The 24199-nt window shown below is 44.9% G+C and overlaps 1 protein-coding gene across 1 annotated transcript in view; it reads right to left on the bottom strand.

The window, feature by feature from the left end:
* The window catches only part of GULP1 (GULP PTB domain containing engulfment adaptor 1), a 257041-nt gene that overhangs the window by 48104 nt on the left and 184738 nt on the right, over positions 1–24199 (bottom strand). The window contains exon 6 of the mRNA XM_080798218.1: positions 5518–5589. Coding sequence (XP_080654344.1) covers positions 5518–5589 — 72 coding nt within the window. The remainder of the gene's footprint in view (positions 1–5517; positions 5590–24199) is intronic.

Consider the following 24199-nt stretch of genomic DNA (forward strand, 5'->3'; position numbering starts at 1 on the left):
AAGAGCCCAGTTAAATATGAATATTAAATGGTGACTTAAAAAAAAAACCTTTTATTTTAGAATACACATTTACACTCCATACATATGTGTACACACATATAATGCATACATGCTATTTAGTGCAAGTATGTCCCACGCAATATTTGGGACACATACTTAACACTAAGAATATTACTCATTGTTTATCTGAAGTTCAAAGTTGACTGAGTGTCCTGATTTTGGCAATGCTGCTGGCAATGCTGCTCTGTCCCTACTTTACTTCTTTCTACCCTCCCCCACCTTTCTTTTAAAAAAAAAATGGGGTGGGGGGGGGACTACGGAAAAAACCAGGATTTTCTACCCCATCTTCTAGGGCCTCAAAATGTTATTCCCTACTATTAAAACATTTTTTCAGCATATGGATCATCTCATTTGACTCAAAATAGACTATGTATGAGGCAGGGTGGGGTTTCCGTCTTCTTTTGTGAGTCGTATGTATCTGCATTGTGCCTTTCTCTCTAACGTAGGTCAGATGTGAGTACACATGGTATGGTTCCGTTCTAAAGCACAGAGTGGTTAAAAGCCCTTTTGTCTTTTCATGGCTCTGCACTGCCATCAGAGTGATGTAATTAATGCACACACGAATGCCTTCCAGAGTCTGCCGTGCTGTCCCGGGGAGGAGGAGAACCATTTGTTTCATTTCATCCGGGGAAGTGTAACTTTTTAGCGATCTGTCTGTCCTGTTCTACGAAGGCAGGCAGTGCTCACTTTGCATCCAGAAGCCTTACAGTCCACACATGAACTGCACGAAATTGTGCCAGATAATTCTTGCATGTCTTCAAGAAACATGTTTTGTTTTCAGACCTTAAAAAATTATTCCAGTTCTCTCCCAAAGAAAGTAGATTCAGTTTGCTTATTTTCCCTTCACAATCTCCTTCCTGTATCGGCATAATTAGCACAATTTGGGGGTTCTCACGTAGGAAGGCTCACAAAATAAACCAGTGGCTTCCACCTCTGTGACGGCCTCCGAGGAAGGCCACTCCCATCTCGGGCTGCAGCCCCGGGCTAAGCAGGCCTCCTGGACGCTGCTCTTTTCCAGAAACAAGACACTGAGCAGTGGCTCTTGTGGCCTTTTCCACATCTGAACACAACCTCTGCTGTGACCTTTTAGTTTCCCAAAGTCTATCACAGAACAACCACTAACATGAAACCTCACTGAGGGACTTCCTTTCTGCCAGGAAAAGAAAAGAAGAAATCATGGAAGAAATGAAAAAAAGGAAAAAGTGGGGGCTCCAGGTAGAAAAGAAAAAAAAAAAAAAATAGGAGAGGGAGGAGGGAGGAAAAGGAAAACAAAAGAATGAGATAAAGAAAAAGGAATAAAATATCTAATCTAAGGGCTTCTGAGATCTTTTTCTTTGCTTCTTATCAAGATGAAGTAATTGTGCTCAAAAAAGATTGACAGGTCACCCAATCCAGTACCTTGGCCATAAAATGGGCTTGTAGCAGTCAGGCTGAGAATCTAGTTTTGTAGCTACCCACTAAATAACTCTTTCCTTTTGCACAACACATTTTCTACATTAAAAAATAAATAAATAAACTTCCCAGTTTTACTTTCATGCGTATCAAGGCTTATGACAGTTATTGGCTTCAACAGCTGCACGCTGTTGCAAACAACGCCTAAGGTTATATTTGCTCAATCTGTAGGTTAAACAGAATATTCTCACTCCTGTCCATTTTTCTTCGAAATCGAAGATTACTGATACGTTTGCATGCCCCCTCTAACTCAAAGCCTGACAGACCTCTTAACTGTGTTCCAAAATACTTCTAATTTACATGCCGAAGACTGCTTGTCATTCTTACTTACATTATATTCTTCTGTCTCGCTATTTGCTACTTGAATGTTAATGCCTGAGGAGCCTTTTGTGAATTTCTTTCCACGTCTGCTTCAGTGGATTCATTCTTGGTAGTCTAGATAGTGATCTACCCGTCAAAATTTGTATATAATAATCCAATAAAAAATATTCAAAGGGTTTGGTAAAGCCTAAGCATCTGGAGGATATCTGGATACAACAAATACACAGAAACAATCCTTGACCACCATTAAAAGATGGGGAAAAATGAAGTATTTTACTGGAAATTCATAGTTACTTAAGTATATGTCACTAGAAAGTAGAACAGCTACAGAAAATTTCTTACCGGGAGCACCACTGGGTTTCAACAGCACAATCATGCAATTTCTATTTATTTCTCAAAGGACTTTAAGACAATGAAATCTAACTATACTGCTAAGGGAATATACAAGATTAGGAAAGAAAACCAATGAATTTATTACTATGAGTCAAATACTCAGAGCTACTCTTCCCCTTTGTGGCTCTTATAAATTGTTAACTTAATTAAGGATATTCCTAATAATCCTACAGGGAATCAGCTGTGAATGTACGTAATATATAATTAAATTAAGCCCTAAACACTTTATTAATTAAATAACTGCTTATGAAGAAAAAACAGTGCTATGCTACATAGAGAGAGTGAGGTCGGAAAAAAGAGCAAGATTAGCAGGACTCAGCAGCAATTCCCAAAGCCTCCTTTGCTGAGGGAGCATCACGTAATTTTAATCTAGCTGTATGGGGTGCGGGATCTCACCTCTAACACTGGGGTCGAGGAATGCTGGCCCCCCGCTTATCTCCCAGAGAAACTAAGAAGCTTTGGACATATATATCAATATTCATCCACATGTAAACATCACAAGCAGACTATTTATAAAATATATTTTGTCCTCTGACATTTGTCCTAGTTCTATTGATAAAAATAAATAAAACACTACTAAAAATGAAATTCATTACAGTAATAACACTATTAAATATATAGAAGTTGAGAGGGTTTTTAAATTATTACATTTTGGAAAATTTGTTATTTTCTTAAATCTTGGGCTAAAACAGGATTAAGAATTAGAAATGGTTGACCATGACTGAGAAACAGAAAATATGTTGTTATGGCAAATATGAAATCTGAAGGTAAAAATTTTAACACTTATAAAATTATTTAAGAAAAAAATTATTTAAAAAAATGATAGAAAAGCTGTATGTAATAAAATCAAAATTTAAAAATTTTCTTAAAAAATAATCAGGCATCATTAAACATAGTAGCATAAAAAAATACACTATTGAAAATATTCTAAGTATCCTGTCACCTTATATTAATCCTAAATTTTTAAATTCTTATCAGAAACCAGTACCTAAAGTATTACACAAAGTTTTGAAAAATGAGCAAATACAAATAAAATATTAACTTATGTGGCAAGTAAAATTAAATACTGCACTGTAATGGATAAAAAGGCAATCAGAATACATATGTTTAAGAAAAATAAACAGGAAATTAAAATGGGGGATGCCTACACAAAAGTTAATGAGCTTTTTTTTTTTTTTTTGGTAGAACCACAGCACCACCTTCTGGCCATTTCCTCATGACAACAGAATTAAAGAGGAGCCAGAGTCTCCATTTCTAAAATAAATGCAAATATTCTTGAAGGCTTTGAATTGTAGCTCTGACCTCTGACACCAGGATATATATAAAATAAAATTAGATAAAAAAACATTGTTTTATTTATTTTAGTTTGTTTATGTATCATTACCCTTAAATACACTTTCCTGATCTATAAAATTTTTGCAATTAGCAGCATAAAGATTGCTTATTAGATAAACATTTATTCTGGAAGACAGGTGAAAAACAAAAATTATCAAGTGAATATGCATTTTTTAAAAAACTATACTGCATACTAACTACAAATCACATTCTTTTATTAGCAGGTATACATTCCCAAATATAAAATGACATAAGAACTGCAAAAAGTCTCCAGAAAATGTTTGAAAAATAGCCACTGTTTAGGAGCATTTCAGGGGCGCCTGGGTGGCTCAGTGGGTTAAAGCCTCTGCCTTCGGCTCAGGTCATGATCTCAGGGTCCTGGGATCGAGTCCCGCATCGGGCTCTCTGCTCAGCAGGAAGTCTGCTTCCTCCCTTCTCTCTCTGCCTGCCTCTCTGCCTACTTGTGATCTCTGTCAAATAAATAAAATCTTTAAAAAAAAAATAAAATAAATAAAAGCATTTCATTTCAAATACCTCTACATGTCACCTGGTCATAATGTAATTTAATCCTTTTGGTTTGGGATCTAAGTTGACTGAATAAAAAAACCTCCTAGACATAAAGACACATTAAGTATAAATGCCATTTTTCTTCTATAAAAAATTCTGATTGTAGTGAAGCTGGATTCGTTGCTGAGTTTGCAATATCTTGGATATTTGAATATTTTTTGAATTTTTGAATATTTGAATATTTTGAAGAGAATATTATTCTAAATATTGTTCATAAACTGTGAGGTCTTTCTAATCTTCTGTTAGTACTTAAAAGTACTGATCAAACAAGACCAAGTCTGAATTATTACCTAATGAGCAATGGAAAGAAAAGACTGCCCAGTTCACTGTTTTCCCAAATGGGAGAGATATCATTTTGGAAACTTTCAGCATATTGACTTGGAAGCAGTAGTTAAAGATTCACGTGTAAAGTGCGTAGATAAACTTATTATCCGTTTTACTTTCTTCCCCCGGAATACGCGCCAGCCCACGTCAACTGCTCTTCAGTTTAAACATCAGCAGATTCTACCTGGTAAGACATTCTCAAGGCAGAAAGGCATGTTTTCATGTTGAGGACTTTGCCAGCCAAGACCAAAGGCCTCTGCCTCTTGTAAAATAACTGGATAATCTCTAAACTAAAGAAAGTTAGAGCAGGTTTGTTTCTGGGGAAAAACCGTGAGAATACAGCAAATAACAGTGAATTGTGTAAAAAAAAACAAAAAAAGCAGTCGTTTGTTAGATTTTCTTAATGAGATAAAGATGGGAATTCTGTTGAAGGAATTTTTCACATCTTCATATCTCAGTGAGAACAGGGTGTTCTGGAATGGGGAGCACTTAGAAAAATGTGCTAAGATACGTGGCATCTTACAGAGAATTTTCTCAGGAAACATGACAATGAGTATGGATTTGCTTATTCAATGTCTTTTCTGCTCTCTGGGTCTCACCAGTCCCCACGTCTGCGCAGGGACACAGCCACATCCCCTGCGATTTGGCATTAGGACATCTTTAACACACGGTGTTGCAAAATTCTGCTTTGGAACCCACTCTAACTCCACACTAACTGCTAGCGGACGTGATCTCCTGTTAGAGCTGCTACGCCCTCACCAGCCTTGTCCAAGCAAGTACAGGCGAGCTACTGAACGCCAACCCTGGGGAACACTGCCATTTTTTGCTGTTGTTGAACAGGAGAAATTATGGACAAATAGGAAGAATGTGCCACATTAAAAAAAAAATCGTGGATTCATATTTATTATTAAATGTGTTTCCCTGATCTGGTGATATTTATTAACTTTTAATAGGACAAAGCTTTTATCTGCCACAAAGCTATTCATACTTTGAATAGGCATCAACCTACTGATGACTTAAGACAGGATAAACACAAGAGACTTCCATCTGGAGGCCCTCCCCTACCTTGAGTTTTCTGACAGCATCTCTCACAACTTCTGTTCCTTTAGGCTGCTCCACTTCTGTACTGCCAAGAAACTGAAAATGGCAATTTGTCAGATGCAGGCTTTACCACATCGTACATCATCGTATCACTTTGAACTGTAACGTGGCATAACCGCATACGCATGGGGGGCGCCTGGGCGGTTCAGTCCGTTAAGCCTCTGCCTTCGGCTCGGGTCATGATCCCAGGATCCGGGGATGGACTCCCACGTCAGGTTCCCTGCTCAGCAAGGAGTCTGCTTCTGCCTCTCCCTCTGCCCCTAACCACCCCCCCTCATGCTCTCTTTCTCCCTCAAATAAATAAAATCTCTAAAATAACAACAACAATGACAACAGTATACACATGTAATGATAGTAATCCAAACCCAAATCGTACTTAAGCAGGAGATTTTTTTTTTTTTAAAGATTTTATTTCTTTATTTGACAGAGATCACAAGTAGGCAGAGAGGCAGGCAGAGAGAGGGGAGGAAGCAGGCTCCCTGCCCAGCAGAGAGCCTGATGCGGGACTCGATCCCAGTACCCTGGGATCATGACCTGAGCCGAAAGCAGAGGCTTTAACCCACTGAGCCACCCAGGTTCCCAAGCAGGAGATTTATTAATTTGTTACTTTATATTATATAAAAATGTAAACATACTACTTAACTACATAAAATTCCTATTACACAAAGACTTCTTAAAAACCTATTTTTCCTAAATATTTTATTTATTTATTTATTTATTTTTAAAGATTTTATTTACTCATCTGAGAAAGAGAGAGAGAGAGAGAGAGCGCACAAGTGGGTGGGAGGGGCAAAGGGAGAGGGAGAAGCAGGCTCCCGCTGAGCAGGGAGCCCCACGCTAGCTCAATCCCAGGACCCCAGAATCATGACCTGAGCCAAAGGCAGATGCTTAACCAACTGAGCCACTGAGGCACCACCTAAGAATTTTATTTGAAGGGTTTTACAGGAAAGGAAACTAAAGCTATTTTATGTTAGCAGGAAAGGAATAAAGGTGACCTCAAAATTTAAGATTTAAAACATCAATAATATATAAATTATTACTTTATCGTAAATTCAAAGCATATAAATGATTTTTATTTGTTACTTGGTTTAAATGTCACAGTATATTTTAAGATCTTAATATGCTTTAATACAGTTCATAATTTCAAATAAGCATTTTTGTTATTTTCCAACTAGGACACTTGTAGAGTACATAAGCTTTTAAAATACAAACTTTTTAAAAACTACTCCATCTAAGAGCTATAAGCTAAACAACATTAAAAAATAAAAGTTTACATGGAACTACGATTTTACTAAATTTTAAAATATCCCTGAAGGTTTTTAGCTTGGATCTACCCCTACACCCCGCCCCACAAAAGAGACAAAGTTCCATAATAATTAACCATGCTGTAATAGAATCTCCATCCTGGAGAGATATAAGACCTCCTAAACAGAAGTCCAATCTCTTGAAATATGTAAGACCAGTTAGTATGGATATTTTATTCTATAAAATATTTCTATATATATAACAGCAAATAATCATTAAATACAGTGTGTATAATTCCCCAGACTTCCTTGTCACATGGTGCCAATTATAACACCAGTATGAGTTAAGAATTCATCAATTCTTATATAAATATGTGCGTGTGTGTGTGTATACACTTTATATCAAATAAGTAAGTAGAATCTTATGTTAACTCACAGAATGGAAAGGAACAAAATTGTAATGTCAGAGTATCTTCTTACAACACACTTTATTCCTTCCTTCATTCCTGGAAAAATAACAACAAAAACACCTAAAGAAATGAGAGTTGTGGTTTTTCAGAATGGGCTCTCTGTATTACCAGAGTAAGAATTCCCTGGGGGAACAGGTGAAAATAAAACAACGCAGATGGCCCTGGTCTAAAAAATCAACATCTTTTAAGGTAGGGTTAAGGCAATTATATTTCTAAAAACATCACAGGTGATTCCTTGTGCGGAAGTCTGAGAAACAGAGTAAGGAAACAGCACCAGGTCAGGGGACAGCAGGGGCGGCGGGGTTGGTGGGGGCACACACAAAAGCTGACAAACACAGGCGCTAACCGCGGGGCCACTTTCTCAGGAGCTCACGGAGGAGAAAGGGAGGCTCAGAAGCGTTAGGGCAGAAATGTTTCAGTTCAGATTCTGTAAGCTGCAACAGCTCCTTCTTCTTAGGCGCTCAAACCATCCCAAACCGCTACGACGGCCTACCTACGGGATCGTCAGGCACGTTGTCTGCCCAGGCATGACCTGAAGTTGGCCAACCAGGTCTTCGAAAAAGACCAAAATAAGCGGAGAAATTCTCAGCTTAAAGGGAATTGAAAACCTGCTGCCAAGGTGTGGGGCACAGTCAAGTCTATTCTTGACATCGACGGACCCGCCACATCTCGCTTCCGCTCCGGGTCAGTGCATTCGGCCTGGGCTGCATGAGAAAAACCCCACGGGGGCTTTCAGCAGACCAGTGCCCACGAGTCTGATTTAACTGGTCTGGGGCAGAGCCGGGGCATCTGTGCATTTTAAAGCTCCCCAGGTGACTTTAATGTGTCACTTGGGGAGCACCGTTTTGAAAAGCACCGTTTTAGATCCCCAGAGGGGATAAAGGGTTCAAGCGACAGGAGGAGACTTAGCGTAACTGGGGCTTTCTGGTTCTGGGTTAATCCACGGGGCAAATTCTTGCTCTCCCAGTCTCTGAACTCATCACACACAGAGAGATTCTCCATCAGTGAGTGGTCTGGGGTTCGCAAACACAGGGAAACGAAGGCAGACTCCTTGCTCTAAGTGACTCTCGACCTAGAAGGAAGTGTGTGATGTGTCAAGAACAGACTGTAAGAGTTACTGGAAATATTTATGGAAGAATATTCACTCTTCGGCAGAAATGCCATGAGTCATAAGTATTATATGTGAATAGGCCCTCATGGGGAAATTACGGAAGAACTCCAAGTACATTCTAAATGAATTAACCTCTTGCAGGGAGGGCTCCAGGAACCTTTTAATACGTATATATTTTTTCACACTGGCTTTAATTAAATCATCCGAAGAATGAAACACGGAGAGAAGCCTTGACTGATGGTAGGAATTAAACAGTGCAGACACCTACTACGGAGCCTGCCACTCAACCCACTTTTCCTATGCAGTGTTAGATAGCCTCAACGGAAATGATTTTAAAAGCAAAAAGGACATCATTCTTTATAATATTCCCTGTACTTTTTAAATTATAAAAGTCATCGTGCTACTTACGTTAAATAAATCATACTTATATGCCTTCCGTATGTCTATGTAAAATATTTCTGTAACTCTTAAATACGATGCAGCCGGCATAAACTCTAGACTTACAGTCTGAAGATGTTAGAAAAGGCACTTCATCTCTGACGTCCTGGACTGTGAGAAATCAGGATGGCGCTATTGCTCTTCTCTCCTTCTAAAACTGTTCTAAAGCTCAGTTGCCACGAGCTTCTAACACAACTCTGGAAAGTGCTTTATCGTCACGAGGACCGCGTTTCTTCATCTAATGGCTCCATGGGGGAGGCACTAGGATGGACACCGTCAGCACCTGCTCCACGGCCCTCTGTGGCAGCCCTTTATCGCCGCGGGGCTCATCCTCTGGCTTCCACGCACTTTGCTGTAAGAGCTCACACTCCAGGGCGCCTGGGTGGCTCAGTCCTTAACCACCTGCCTTCAGCTCAGGTCATGATCCCAGCCAGGGTCCTGGGATCCAGCCCCACATTTGGCTCCCTGCTCAGCGGGGAGTCTGCCTGTCCCTCTCCTTTGTCCCTCCCCTCACTCTCTCAAATCAGTAACTAAAATCTTAACAAAAAAAAAGAGCTCACACTCCAGACTTTCAGAGGATTCCCTTTGGGTAATGAGCCACCGACCAATACGGAGCTAGAAATGCCTGGGAGGTTTCTGCTTCCCGCCCCCTCCAATCACCCCATCTTTTTAGCCAATGACTAGTATGAAGTACAAAGGCCCAGATCCTCTGCGTAGACACAGAGTAAAGTCTATGATGTATTAATACTATGCCCGGGTGCCCTCAGAATCAGACAGAGGCCGGGCCTTCACTTGATGCTGTTCTCATCCTTGAGTTCTCCTTGTCTGTCCGGCCTTCCCACACTTGCTGGGTGCTCCTGGGAGCACTCCCTTAATAGATCACCAGCACCCGAATCTTTGTCTCTGGATCTTTCTCCCACAATGGGAGAAACTGACCCACGACACTATTAAACACTTGACGGCTTACGTTTGGAAATACACAGTCCAGCATACAGAGTCTGAAGCAGCAAATGCTCTTGCTGCAAGTGCTAACAGAAGGCTTGTATGCAAATCATCTTTTTCTACTCTGCCTGGTGCCTGAAGGGTAACAGAACAAAAGGAACTCAATGGAACCACTGAATTGTTAACTAGCTGGAGAAAAAAAGGGCCACTGGAGCTCTGGAGGGCAAAACGCTCAGGCAGGCTGAGAACAGAGAAACTCAGCCAAAGTCCACACAGGGAATTTGCAGGCCGCTGGGCCCCTTTCCCATCCTGTCTCCCATCCTAGTCTTATAAGCTTCCAGGTGGGAGAATTCCTCCCTAGGGAGTGTGGCCCCAGGGGTAAAAAGAGAAAATCTTGCTGACGGTTGGTGTCTCCGCAGGAAACAGATGGCCCATCTGATCGCTCCCCAGCGACACACACCCTGCCCAGGTACACGGAACTGCCGGTCAGCCTTCAGGGCCTGAGCCTTCAACATCAAAGCCCCTAAATCTGTGTCCATATCTGCGGAAAACCACGCACATGAAAACCAGGAGAAAAACAAAGAAACAGGAACAAAAGAGAACGGGGGAGAATCTGGGAGGAAGCAGGGACAACAAGAGAGGACTAAAAATCTGAAGTCCAATAAATACATCGCCGCCAGCACAAACGCAGGACGGAAGCCACTCACAGAACAAAAAAGAGCTTATGGAAACTGAAAACACAATGCCGAGCAACTTAAAAAGTAGTGAGAACAGTAGAAGAGAAAGCTGAGGAAATTAATCAAGAAGTAATTCCTGGGTGCTCGCTACGTACCCAGCACTATCTTAGGAACCCGAGATACAGCAGGGAGCAAAGCAAAGCGTATTCCCACTCTCACGAATCCCGAGCTCTAGTGCAGAGCCAAACATACACTGTATCATATACACACGCAAGTTACAACGCATCTCAGAAGTGCCAAGTGCAAGCGGAGACACGGCAGGGATCAGGGGCAGAAGGGCCAAGTGTGAGGGCGCCATTGTGCCATGAGTCGTACCATTTTAAAGACGTTGGGAGGAGGAGACCTCGATGGCAAGTTGAAGTGCAAATCGATCAAAAACACAGTGATCCATCCAGATATCTGGGAGAAGGCAGGCCAGCCCGAGAGAACAGAAAGCATAAAAGCCAGATTTTTTTTTTTTTTTGAGATTTTATTTATTTATTTGAGAGGAGAGAAGGAGCGGGCACACACATGAGCAGGGAGAAAAGCGGAGGGAGAGAGACAGACTCCAGGCTGAGCGCGGAGCCTGACTCAGGGCTCCACCCCGTGACCCTGAGACCATGACCTGAGCCGAAACCAACAGGTGGACACCTAACCGCCTGAGCCACCCACGTGCCCCAAAAGGCCAGATATTTTGAAAGATTTTAAAAAATAGAACTATTAGTGAATTGGCCTAGCAATGTTTTTCCTTAGAAAAGTAGTATCAACATGATCTGAGAAGTTGTTATAAATGCAAAATCTACAGAATTAGAAACTGTGGAGATGGCTCCAGCAACCTGCTATCTCCTCCAGTCATTCTGACGCATGCTTCGATATGAACACCACTATTCTAGGGGACCCAAAATCAAACCAGATGGTTTTAGAAATAGAGAACAGGAAAATCTGAAGGGAAAAAAAAATTGTCAAACACTTTCCCAGAAATGAAGGTATGAATTTCCAAATTAGGACTCAAGATTACATTTTAGTGAGTGAAAACACATACAAGCACAACACACTAGGCTCACCATCGATACACTAGAAATAAAGAGAAGATCATCAAAGATCCCAGAGGGACACAACGATAACAAAAAATCCTCCAGGATCAGGAATGTGAATGACACGGAGACTTCACATCATCAAAAACCGAAGAAAAATAACTTCAAATTCTGAGTAAAAATTGATTTAGAGCCAAGTTTGCAGGTTCTGAGAGAGAAAAATATACAGTGAACTATGGAAGGGACCAAAAACTTTCTCTGCCATGCCCCAGTTCTCAGTAAGAAAGGAAGGAAATAAAGTAAAACGAAGGAAGAAATGGAACCCAGGGAACGAGGGTGAGGGGACAGGATCACAAGTCAAGGCACAGCCACGTAGCCGGTCACCAGAAGAAAATAACAAGAGGAACCCGGAAGAATTCAAAATGGCCACTCGAGCGCGCGTGACCTGGGAGAGCTGGGGAACATTTTACGTAACATTTGACTGTTTAAAGTGGACACAGATAACTTTGATGAAATAAAAATTAAATTAAGCACCTAAATGTTAATTTAATGTTCCATATACTCATTTATTCCTATAAAAAATAAAGCTGAGTATTTACTAGATGCTGGGAATATAAAAGAGGAGAAAACCATGTCCTCGTCAAGTTTACATCCCAGTAAACGTGTGTGTTTGATTTGTGTCTATCCGATTTGTTTATGTGTAGATCACAGACAGATTTACAGTATGTTTTAGACGACATAAGTAAAGATAACACAAATAATGACAGCCCCGACAAAGAGACGAAAATACTAAGACTGAGTGATCAGGAAAGTTCTCTCTAAAAAGGTGACGTTTTAACAGAGACATGAACGACGGATGAAATGAAGCGTGCGCTCGAATATGCTGAATTCGAAGTGTCTCCGATGTGTCAGCTGAAGAAGCCCGCTCGGTAGGGGGTACACAGGGAGCTTGGGGAAGCAGGTCTCTGGGGAGAAGGTATGAACCAGGTCGGCTCAGGCACTGGGGTGTCGCAGAAACTGGGAAATTGGGCTGAGTTCCAGAATCACTGAGCCCCAGGCCGCTGCCGTGGTTCGGAGGGAGGTTAAAGAGAATAATGCTGCCAATGGGAAGACGGTAAGCGTTCAGGGAAATGCCAGAGGAAGTCAGGAAATTCTGGTCATTAGTATTGCTAATTAGGGTTGTCAGATTAGCAAATACAATTGTAGATACTGATGTTGTGGGAATATGGTACAGCCACTCTGGACAATCATTTGGTAGTTTCTTTTAAAATGAAGCATTCACGTATCATAGGATAAAACAGCTGCACTTTGGGGTACTTATCCCAAAGACATGAAAATTTATGTTGATGTAAATACTTCGTGCACGGCTGTTCGAGGTAGATCTGTTCGTGATAGCCAAACACTGCAACAACCCAAATGTCCTTCAATGACTTAACGGTTAAATGGGGATACATCCCCTGGAGTACTACTCCGCAGTAAAAACCGAGAAATTGTTGATACACAGAACAACTTGCTAGATCGCAAGGGAATTATGATAAATGAAAAAAAAAATCAATCTCAAAAAGTTTTTTGTTAGATATTTACCTAAGTGAAAAACACAGGAATTTTTTTAGCATTCTCTTAAAAAATGAGGCATTGACATGTTTAACATTTTAAACTGAGTAAAAATAATTGCTTTTATGATTTAGCAACTTTATGTCTTAGCTCCTCCATGTGGCGGAAAAAAACAAAGATGAGAAGAGAATACAATGTATCAGACTGTTTCTGTTTATACAGGAAGGATTCCAAATGTCATTTTTCAGTGTGGCAAAGAGCAAAGAGAAAGGTTATGTGTTCTGTGGCAAATGATAATGGTTAGTGGCATTTTTTTCTCAATTTAAATATTTAAAATCTCATCAATTATTTTTCTTCATACTCACAAACAGGCAACATTCATTTCAGTACTTTTTTTTTAAGATCAGGAATTAGACCTTACATAAGTCCAGGTACCTGTCTTTCACAATTGTATGCTTGTGCTTTGAAATGCTACAACAAAATGTCTCCATTTTATTATGAATAAACACTGATATTTTAATAGTAATGCACATTCACTATTGGGGATTTAGAAACTACAGAAAAAGGCATCAATGAAAATAAGCATCAGCTTTTATCTCACAACCAAGGGGTAGCTATTATTGAAAATATCTTTTAAATTCATGTTACAATAAAAATAATCAACCGATGACAATATTGGAAAAACTTATGAAAACAAAAACCTCTTAAATTACTATAAACGACTGGTTTATTTATCGGGCATTATGGTACGTATGTGCATATTTAAATTTTTACTAACACTGAGTTGAGATTAAGACATTAAATATGACTCCCAAGCAGTATGGACAGATAAGAAAGACATAAAAAACAAAAGGGGCATTTAGAGTATGTTAGACTGCAGAGAGTCAGACGGTCTAAGAATCTTCTGTGTATGCTTAGTCTATGTATTGAAAGGTATGCCAACACGGCACGTATCTCCCACAAACTTCCACAAACAAAAAATATCTTTAAAAAATCCTCTATAAATACTTTGACAAATACAGAGAAAATCTTTGACAGCAGAACGCTAATTACTGTATTCCCTTATAACTATGCGGCTCCCTGCTCAATGCCTTTGAGTACTCAGCAGATGTACCCGCAGCAGGTGTTTTAGAGGCTACGGTCTGTTGAAATCAAAAACGAAAATGTCGTCAAACTACATTTAGACTTCTCAAATTAAAATGCTATTAAGACATTTCACATTTGGCTTAGTATTTTCCAAAACTTCCACCAACATTTTTTTAATTAATTAAAAGGATACAGACTTCTCTTTTCAAGTAATCTCAGGTAATGCCTGTATTCGTTTCTTCTAGTTCACTCACTGGATGCCATCAGACCTCCAATAAACATTTTGCAAAAATGTGTGAAAGTCTGAGGATTCCATCTCCATTTTCAAGTGTTACTTGGGATTGGCCTTTTTCACATGAAATGCTAGTTTTACGACCTGCTTCGTTGCCAGTAGAGGGCGGTGTCGCACATCTCATGAATCCATTTAAAACGCCCCCCCACCCCCCGACCCCCCTCCCCAGCTCACTTGCTTCCTCAAATGTTCTTAAGATCCTCTATGATTAACGTAGGGTTTTTTAAAATGCCAGATAAAAAATTAAAATAATTAACTAAAGAGTTATAAGTCTAATTGCTATGAAATCTGACACTAACATATGAAAGAGCTAATTTATGATGGGAATGTATGAAATCTAAGCTTTACTGATATAATATTCAAAATATGCCAATTTTATGAAGGTGTTCTTTATGCAATTATTTTAAAATATTAAAGGAAAATAATTTCTACTTTTCACAACATTAAAGATTCATCTAACATTAAGGTTAGTAAATAATTGGCAGATAATGACCAACAGATATTCTAAATACAGGATAAAACAAATGGGGATGTTTCTGTCTTTATAACCAAGGTGGCAGAGCCTCAAATAGGATAAGGCTCATTTTCTTGGCATTAACTTTACTGCATATGTATAAAAAAAAAAAAAAAAGTATTCAAACCTTCTAGCTACTCAACTGCACCCAGGAGATAAGCCACGGAGGAGTCAGCCAATTTAATTTTATAGTCTTTATTTGGCTGACTTGCCACGTCACTGTGCCAAGCAATGCAGGAAGAAAAGATTTTTTAAAGGCACATCATAACATTCAATTGCTAACAAAGGGTCAGAATCAATCAGATTTAAACCTATTACTTAATCATCAAAACCATAACCCTGAAAAAAAAATTAAAATAGATCCACCTAAAAGAAAGGTTATCCTTTAAACTAAATACTCTGAAGATTATCCTTTAATGGAGGACCAGGAAATTTTGATGGGGGAATAAAACAAATATTGGGCTCAGTATTAAAAAATCTACATTTTATACTTGATTTGATATTAGGTTTCTCATTTTACGACAGCAACTTTCTTTTCAATTATTTCTGTTCTACTTTTACATAGCTATTGAGTGTATCATTTTCATAGGTTCTTGTTTTCAAAAAGAGAGTTCTGAGTTTAAGCCAAAACAAACCTCCTGGCTACCACAAGAAAGTGTGGTGTTCAAGGTTCAAGGTTCTCCCAAACTGAGTTCTCCATCCCATGGGCACGATAAGCCCTATCAGGTGTTTGCCCTGTCCGAGACACCGCCTCAGACTTTCTTCACATCTGAGAAGTAAGACAGGGAAAGGGAAGGACAGGGCATTCACTCGTGTTGCTGTAATTACTATTACACAAAGAAACCAATCTATGCAGAGAACCAAAACCATGGGCTCTGGAGCCAAACGGACTTCACCATCCATTCTACTAGAGAACCGCTCTAATGAGGACTGTGCAAACGCTCTCACTCAACTCCCATTATTTTAGGGATGCAAAACTGAGCACCAGAAGTGTCTTCTCAAGGTCAGGAAGCTTGTTAGCAGCAGGGATAGGACTAGGAGTCCAGCCCTTCTAATTCTCAGACACATGCTCTTTACTGACCTTAAATAAATGAGAAACACAATGAAAAATCACTGTACGCTGGGCATATGTTACTCATTTATGCCACATCCATTTGGCTAATTAAAGTTTATGTTGTATCTTCTCTCGATTGTGAAATATGCTTAAAATCTAAAGGTATCAAAAGAATATATGCTTGGCTTTACAGTGAGGTAACCCACATTTCCAAATACCGTTTATTTACTGAGACTGTCAGAGACTCAATTTCATCATTCACAAGATGGGGATAAAGTAACAGTGTTTGTGTGAAAATTAAATGAGAAAATGCAACCAGTGACTGACACAGAGTAAACATTCGCTGCATTTAGGCTCAGAAATTAAGATAACAAAATGGCCACAACAAGCAAATAAAAAGAGTCAATGCACCCACAGTGGCTGTGAAGGAAGGAAGACAAAAGCTATTTTCAGCCACCGATATTTTGGATTTGGGTTCTTGAACCGGCCACAATTCTTAGCAGCACTGAAACAGGTGTATTGGTTTTGCTCTCAACGTGGGGGGTTATTTTAAAACATTTCTTCTTCTTCATTCTCACTGGAACGTCACTGCAATCTAACGGATCACATGAAAGCCGAGGCGGGTGGCAAGTTCGGGGCAGCCGCGCGCGACACGCCTGGTGCGAGGCCTCAGTCGTCGGGGCACAGTGACGCGGCGCGAACAGGAGCAGGAGCGGGAGGAGTGGGAGGAGTGGGAGGAGGGGGAGGAGCGGGAGGAGGGGGAGGAGGGGGGGCGGAGGGGGAGGAGGGGGCGGAGGGGGCGGAGGGGGAGGAGCGGGAGGAGCGGGAGGAGGGAGAGGAGGGGAGGAGCGGGAGGAGCGGGAGGAGCGGGAGGAGGGGGTGGAGGGGGCGGAGGGGGAGGAGCGGGAGGAGCGGGAGGAGGGGGAGGAGCGGGAGGAGGGGGCGGAGGGGGAGGAGGGGGCGGAGGGGGAGGAGGGGGCGGAGGGGGAGGAGGGGGCGGAGCGGGAGGAGGGAGAGGAGGGGAGGAGGGAGGAGCGGGAGGAGCGGGAGGAGGGGGCGGAGGGGGTGGAGGGGGAGGGGCGGGAGGAGGGGGCGGAGCGGGAGGAGCGGGAGGAGGGGGAGGAGCGGGAGGAGGGGGAGGAGCGGGCGGAGGGGGAGGAGGGAGAGGAGCGGGAGGAGGGGGAGGAGGGGGCGGAGCGGGAGGAGCGGGAGGAGGGGGAGGAGGGGGCGGAGGGGGTGGAGCGGGAGGAGCGGGAGGAGCGGGAGGAGCGGGAGGAGCGGGAGGAGGGGGAGGAGGGGGCGGAGCGGGAGGAGCGGGAGGAGGGGGTGGAGGGGGAGGAGCGGGAGGAGCGGGCGGAGGGGGAGGAGCGGGAGGAACGGGAGGAGGGGGCGGAGGGGGAGGAGGGGGCGGAGGGGGAGGAGCGGGAGGAGGGGGAGGAGGGAGAGGAGCGGGAGGAGGGGGAGGAGGGGGCGGAGCGGGAGGAGGGGAGGAGCAGGAGGAGCGGGAGGAGGGGGAGGAGGGGGCGGAGGGGGAGGAGGGGGTGGAGCGGGAGGAGCAGGAGGAGGGGAGGAGCGGGAGGAGGGGGAGGAGGGGGCGGAGGGTGCGGAGCGGGAGGAGCGGGAGGAGCGGGCGGAGGGGGAGGAGGGAGAGGAGCGGGAGGAGGGGGAGGCCTCCCGCCGAGCCCGCAGCCCGAAGCCGGCCGGATCCCCGCACCCGGGATCGGGAGCCGAGCCCCAGGCAGACGCCCCCGACCGAGCCCCCGGCGCCCTGCGGCCGCCGCATGAGCTGGTCCCGGGAAGGCATCTCTCCTGCGGGACACACTCCGACCTGCTCTGGCGTTTGGGGCTTCAATAAGGTTTTTAAAATCCTCCCGGCCACAAGGTATTGCGACGGGAGGGCGCCCCCTGTCGGCCACCGACCCCCGACCTCTGGAGCAGTTCCGCGGACGGACTTGGAACCCGAGGCGCCGGGACGAGCCCGTCCGACAAACACGTCTCCTGGTCTCTCGCGCTGTGGCTCCCGATCCCGCCGCCGCCTCCGCGGACAGGACGCGGAGCAAGGGCGGGGCGAGTCCTCCCTTGTCACTGCTCGTCGTCGCGGACGTCCTGGGGCGTCGGCGGGACGTCACACGCTTGTGACTCCCGCGGGCTTCAACCCGGACCGGGTGACCGCGGCCCCCCTGTGGGTCCCGGACTCTTCCCGGAAAGAGCGTGTGTCTCCGGAGAAGCCCCCGGTTCAAGAACCCGCGCCTCTTTCCTCCGCTAAATGTAGCCCTTTCTCTCCCTTTTGGAAAAATCATTTTTTAAAGCTCGAGTCCGCGCCCTGCTTCAGGGACCGGCGTCCGGTCCTGCCCCTCCGAGAACCCGCGTTGTTGTTACTATTACTGTCCCAACCCACTTCAGAAGTGTGCGTCGCGCGGCCTGTCGCGTCAGGCCGGGTCCCAGGCCGCGAGCGCAGCAGCACGAACACCACAGACCCGAGTCCCTGACGTGCGGAAGCCGCCGCGGGCGTCCCCTTGTCGGCAGTGACCGGAGCGGGCGCCCCCGGGACGGCCGCCCCCGGAAACGCTCTGGCGACGCGGCCCGGCGAGGGGCTCCGCTCGGACAGCAGGACGGTGGTCCCGCGGCTTCACCCACGTGCGGAGCAGGCGCCGCAGCGCGAGGACGGCCGGGTCCGGAGCGGAGCGACCCGAGACGAGACCGGAAACGCGCTGAGGGCTCCCGAGGGCGGCGCTGACAGGGCGAGCGCGTCGCGGAGGCCGCTCCGGGGTGCGCGCCGGCTCTTCTCCGGGACCGACGAACCATCGGACACTACGTCAAAAACCAAAACCTTTTTAAAAAGATACGTTGCCCAGCGAGTTTCCGAGCGAGAACCGGACACCGGGTCTTCGGGAGGAGACGGACTTTCCGTAACACCGTTTCTCCTGACGACTCCGCTCGCGTCTGTCAGGCTCCGACAGTTTCCGGCGCGCGGGGACGGTCTGTCCTGCCGCCGTGGACCGCGCGGGGACGGCCCCGTCGCCGGCTGCGAGGCTGCGCGCAGGACGTCGCCCTCACGCCGGAGCGTCACGGAGAGTGACCACAGTCCGAGACTCCGCGACTCCAAGGGCTGCCCTCGTTTCTGTGAAAAGGGAAGAAAATCTACTTTTCGCATCTGGACGGGCCGCGCACAGCCGCTCCGCGTGCGGACGAGCCCGGGCCGACGACGCTCCTGACACGCACGTTCCCGCTTCCCGCCCACGACGCACACGGCGCGGCGGACGGGGGCCCGCGGGCGTAGCGTCCACGCGTGTGCTCAGCGCGCAGGCGCAGACGGCGGCCCCGCCCCGCGCTTCCTCTCCTCAGAGCCGAGCAGGCGCGCAGGGAAGGGAACCGGCAACGACGCGGGGAGACGCGGGCGGAGGGAAACCGGTCACCGCCCCGTCACCGCCCCGTCTCCGCTCCGTCCGGCCCGCAGGAGCACGAGCAAGAGGCCGCACCTTCCGGGGTCCCCCAGCCGTTCCCTGAGGACCTACTGGGCGGCGGCGGCGGCGGCGGCGGCGGCCTGTGCGGATCCGGCTTCGCGGAGGGGCCTGCGCGTGAGGGGGGGACACGGGCTGGGGACACGGGCTGGGGACTCCGGCTCCGCCCTCGGACGCGTCCGCGACCCCCACGGCCTCGAGCCGCCGCGGCTCCGTCCGTGACGCCAGCGAACCCCGGACGGCGAGCGCCGGGAGCACCGCGGGCCGCTCCGGGGGCGGTTGGGGGAGGCGCAGGCGTCGGCCGTCCGGTGCCTCGAGTCCCGCCGGGGGGCCTGTCAGCGGGGTCGGGACTGTCCCTCACTGCACAGGCTCCACATCGCCCCGCGGACGGGGCTGAACCACCCCCGCCGGGAGCCGCGGCCTGGCTCGTCACGTGCAGGACGGGGACCCGCGGGGCAGCGGGCGAGGCGGGCCGGCGCGTCCCCAGGAGCCGGGGAGGAGGCGCACGGCAGGACGGACGCAGGAGGGACAGACGCACGGCAGGACGGACGAGGCCCCGCAGCGCCCGCTACCAGCACCCCCTGTCCCCGCCGAGTGCGGACTCGAGCGGCCGCTCTGCTGCCCCCGCCGTGACCGTGGGGCCGGCGCTGTGCTCTCCTTGGGTTCGGTAACTTGGAGTCCGTGTTTCCTTCCTAAAGACAACGGCATCGAGAAGTTCGCTGAGGCCTCAAGTCCATGACCCCAGTGGGCCCCCGAGTCCTTGCCGGGCGCTGGCACGGCCGGGCTGACCGCCGCCCCGCGCTGCCTTCCGCGATCGCCCTCGGCCTTTCCCGAAGTCGGTCCCGGATCCCCGCGCGGGTCGGAGAGCGTTTCTGAGCGGCCCTTTGTCAGCGCTAACGGGGCAGTAACACGGACCCTCACGTGGCCACGGGACCGCTTCCGAAGATTTAACAGACGGACGAGTGACGACGGTTCCAAATTACATAAAGAAACTTCCCTTTACTTACACAGAATTATGTTGCCCTATAGTACTTTCATCAAAAACAATTTTACATTCCTGTTCCCATGATATAGTTCGTTAATATTCCAAATCCTCAAATTTGCTGTTTTTAGACGGCAGAGCTGGTATTTCAGATGAACCTTTACTCCGTATGCATTTCATTATTAATGTGACTGAAGTTTAGAGTAACCTACTTATTTTTAACCTATTTTTAAGCATTTTATGACATGCCACTTCAATTCCTTGCCCATCAGTATATGTAAAAAATACATATACTGCTCAGTCCTATGATTCATGTGTTTACACTCAAAAGCAATATATGCTATTAAAAGGCACAGATGACTGAAGCTTGGGCAAAGACATGTAGGAATCATGACACTTACCTTCCTCTCATTTCAGGGCAAATCAAGTATAAATTTCAATATGACCTACATCCAGAGAAATTATGGATCCTGCTCTAAGTAGGAATTAGGACACAAATGGCATCTCTCTTTGTTCCAAAATGTACTTTCTGTTACCAAATACTCAAGTTGGAACAGCTGTAAAAACCCAGGGCGTCTCACTCTATAAAGTTCCAGTAAACTCCATAATGAAACTGTACTGAAGACTGTGGGAACCACCGCCATGCTAACGGGTTAATTCTTTCTCTAAAGGGAGATGGCACTTCACGCGGCCAGCAGGTCAGGGAAGAGCCTTCTCTACATCCTGGATGAGACCTCATTGGAGCAAGAGGGGCTTCAGCCACCAGAACACCGTCTGTCAAGCTTTGCCCTCAGAATTCCTGCGGGCTGCCTGCAGGAAGGAATGCAGAGCGGGTGGATGGTGCACAGAATGTCAGAAGAAGGGCAAGAGACTCTGACTGTCTCAACAGTCTGGCTAGCTGCTCCGCATGGTATGGTTGTTGGCTGCTCTAAGATCACTTCTGGAAGGAAACACAAGTTGGGGAGTGGATGGTTCTCCACTGGGACTCAATGATCAGTTTGTTATCAGGAGAGCAGACTTAGCAACTTGCCACACACACGATTTGTAAAACACAGATCCTCACGTACACACTGAAGTCAAGAGGCTTTGTTTCCGCTAAGTCATGCTGTCCCCAAAGATCGCGCGGCTGACTGAGTGACAAGGTCAAACTTTATTCCGTGGAGTGATGAAGTGCTCAGGAAGAGTGTGTGCGCTCACGGGGATGAAGATTGTATCTGGGCTCTGCTACTACTAAGTGCTAAGTACAATGTACTTTACACCCCCAAATCTGTTACTCTTTATGAAAAAGTGGTGAGGACACATTTCTATATAAAGTCATTCTGAAGACTGCTTAAGATAACGAGACAATACCGGTCAGCACAGTGATTGTTACTTAATAAACTAATATTCAATAGATTGGTCTCAATGACGTGGAAAGCTAAAACTATTTTGTAATTAAACGCAAAGAGTCTCTTTGAAATTAAATTGTTCCATATGATCCAAATATAATATATTATGGAAAATAGCAGTAATCCATTTCTGGCTTTTTCCTCTACTTTGAAATTATAGAAATACAAGTGAAAAGGAAGTGGTATTTGCCATGCTATTTCCTCCAATGATTTTAATGTTCCATTATAATTCTAGGCACTTAATAAGTGGAATCAAATTAAAACGGGACTATGAAGTGTATATGTGTATTAGCAATATACCCATGATACTCAGGGACAAAAGGAAAGGTGTGGATAAAGAGGGTACTGTCTATAATGTTAAAGATTAAAATTTGTAGGAAACATTGCTTTAAAACTTCATTAGGTGCTAAGTATATTGCATATGGCCTTTTCCCAGAAACTTCTTTCCTAAATTTAATAAAGTAAAAAATTTTATGTTACTGTAATTATATCTGTTATTAAATTAAGTACGTTATGTACACATGTAGGTGTGTGGTGATCTCATTAATGAGGTCGTGCAGCCAGTCAGCCACTCCGTACAACAAAAGTTAGTGTGAGGTCACCGCAGAAGCAAACCGGCTCAGTGACTATAAGTTGGTCAAAGTCTGAAACCTACCCCGGTTAAATAATCGAGTTCATGATGGTCAAGACACAGCATTCAGGACATATTTCATACAAATGATCTCAATGTCTACAATTCGTATGTTCTAAGTTAAGTTCAATATATATATAAATGTACTGATTTGGGGCCAAATATTTTCTGTGTGATCAGAATCATGATTTTCTGTGTGAACAGAATTGTGTGCTGCTAATTCCGTTGCTAGTCTAGAATCGCACACCTGCATGCAACGGGCGGATCAGGGTTAGGCCACATCCAAAGATTTGGCGAGCCATGTCTATTTGTTTGAGAATATTTACTGACACAGAGATCACTACCTCCCAAGAGCATCTGCTCCTATGTGATCATTTTGTAAATGATAATATTCTTCCTCTTATGGAGTTATTTTGGGGACAATGACAATGAAGGAGGAGCTAGAATCCGGAAGGAATGGAGGAGTGATCTGGGTATTGTAGATGACTTCAACTAGGAGAAGATAACTGGCACAGTTTAATGATACGAGACTCAAAGCTAGGAGATTACAGGGAGAACACAAAGAGAACGCCAGCCAATTCACCTGCCAGGCCAGGTGTTCTGGGGAGAGTTATGTGGAGAAAACCTCCACCATTTGCAGAAAGTGTTCAAGGATAGGAAGGGCAACTGGATTCAGTGTCTTCAGAACAAAGCTGGTTTTCCTTGGAGAAAGAAACAGCAAGGTTCAGAAGAGAGGTGGAGGACCAAGAAAACTTTGGTGATGACTGATCTTGGGTTCCCAGGGACCCAGGCACAGTTCCTTCCTCAAAAACAAACAAACAAAAAATCCCAAAACCCACATCATTTTTTCATTTCATCGATTTAAAAAATCATTCCACTGTGTCCCCAAATGTATTTAAAGTGGCTTATGAAGAGTAACAAAATAGGGGAAGATAAAATAGAAAAATGAAGCAAACAAAATAAAACAAGAATACGGATTAGAAATAGGTTTTTAGTCAAAAGCCATGTGATCCTATAAATTTGCTAGAGGTAAATCATAAACGAGGCTACGAGTTCTTCAGTCGCAGCACAAAGAAACACAACTTGTTAATGTATGAGTCACAGTTGACAAGATAAAATAGAAGTGTCTCCTATCCACAACAGGACTTTGATAATGCAACTGACTAATATGACTTCACTAGCTGAAATGCTGGACAGTTCATTAAATTTGAAAGAGCCCACTAGATATTTGTTTTATTTTTACAGAAACTATAAATATGAAAACCAGCTTCACAGTTATTATGGACTTTACTTCAACCTATCATATACTTTGCTATTTTCAAGTACTTTGGAGAAATACCTGTCACTCTCAATCAAAATGGGATAAAACACAATGTTTGCCTTTACATTCTGTCCTACACGGCCGCCTGTCTCAATCACTTTCTTTATAATTGTTATGTCAACATTTAATTTACTGAACCATGAAATAATTCTTGGGTATGAAATGCACTTCAAGGCACGGCAGGGTCCATGTAACATACAGGCAGCTCAAACCCGGCTCTAAAAACGATTCTCTTTAGTATAGTTCCCACCTCCAACAGATCCACCAAGCTTTTAAAGGTCCCAATGACTTTCTACAGTCAAGTTTTTCAAATTGAGAATACACGAATCCAGACATCTTATCGGTTGTATTTTTCAGACAGTGCATTCTTTTGAGAGCTGTCCTTATCTCCACATTGTTAACGCTGGA

This window comes from Martes martes, assembly GCF_963455335.1.
Source record: "Martes martes genome assembly, chromosome: 3".
In the NCBI taxonomy this organism is placed as follows: Eukaryota; Metazoa; Chordata; class Mammalia; order Carnivora; family Mustelidae; genus Martes; species Martes martes.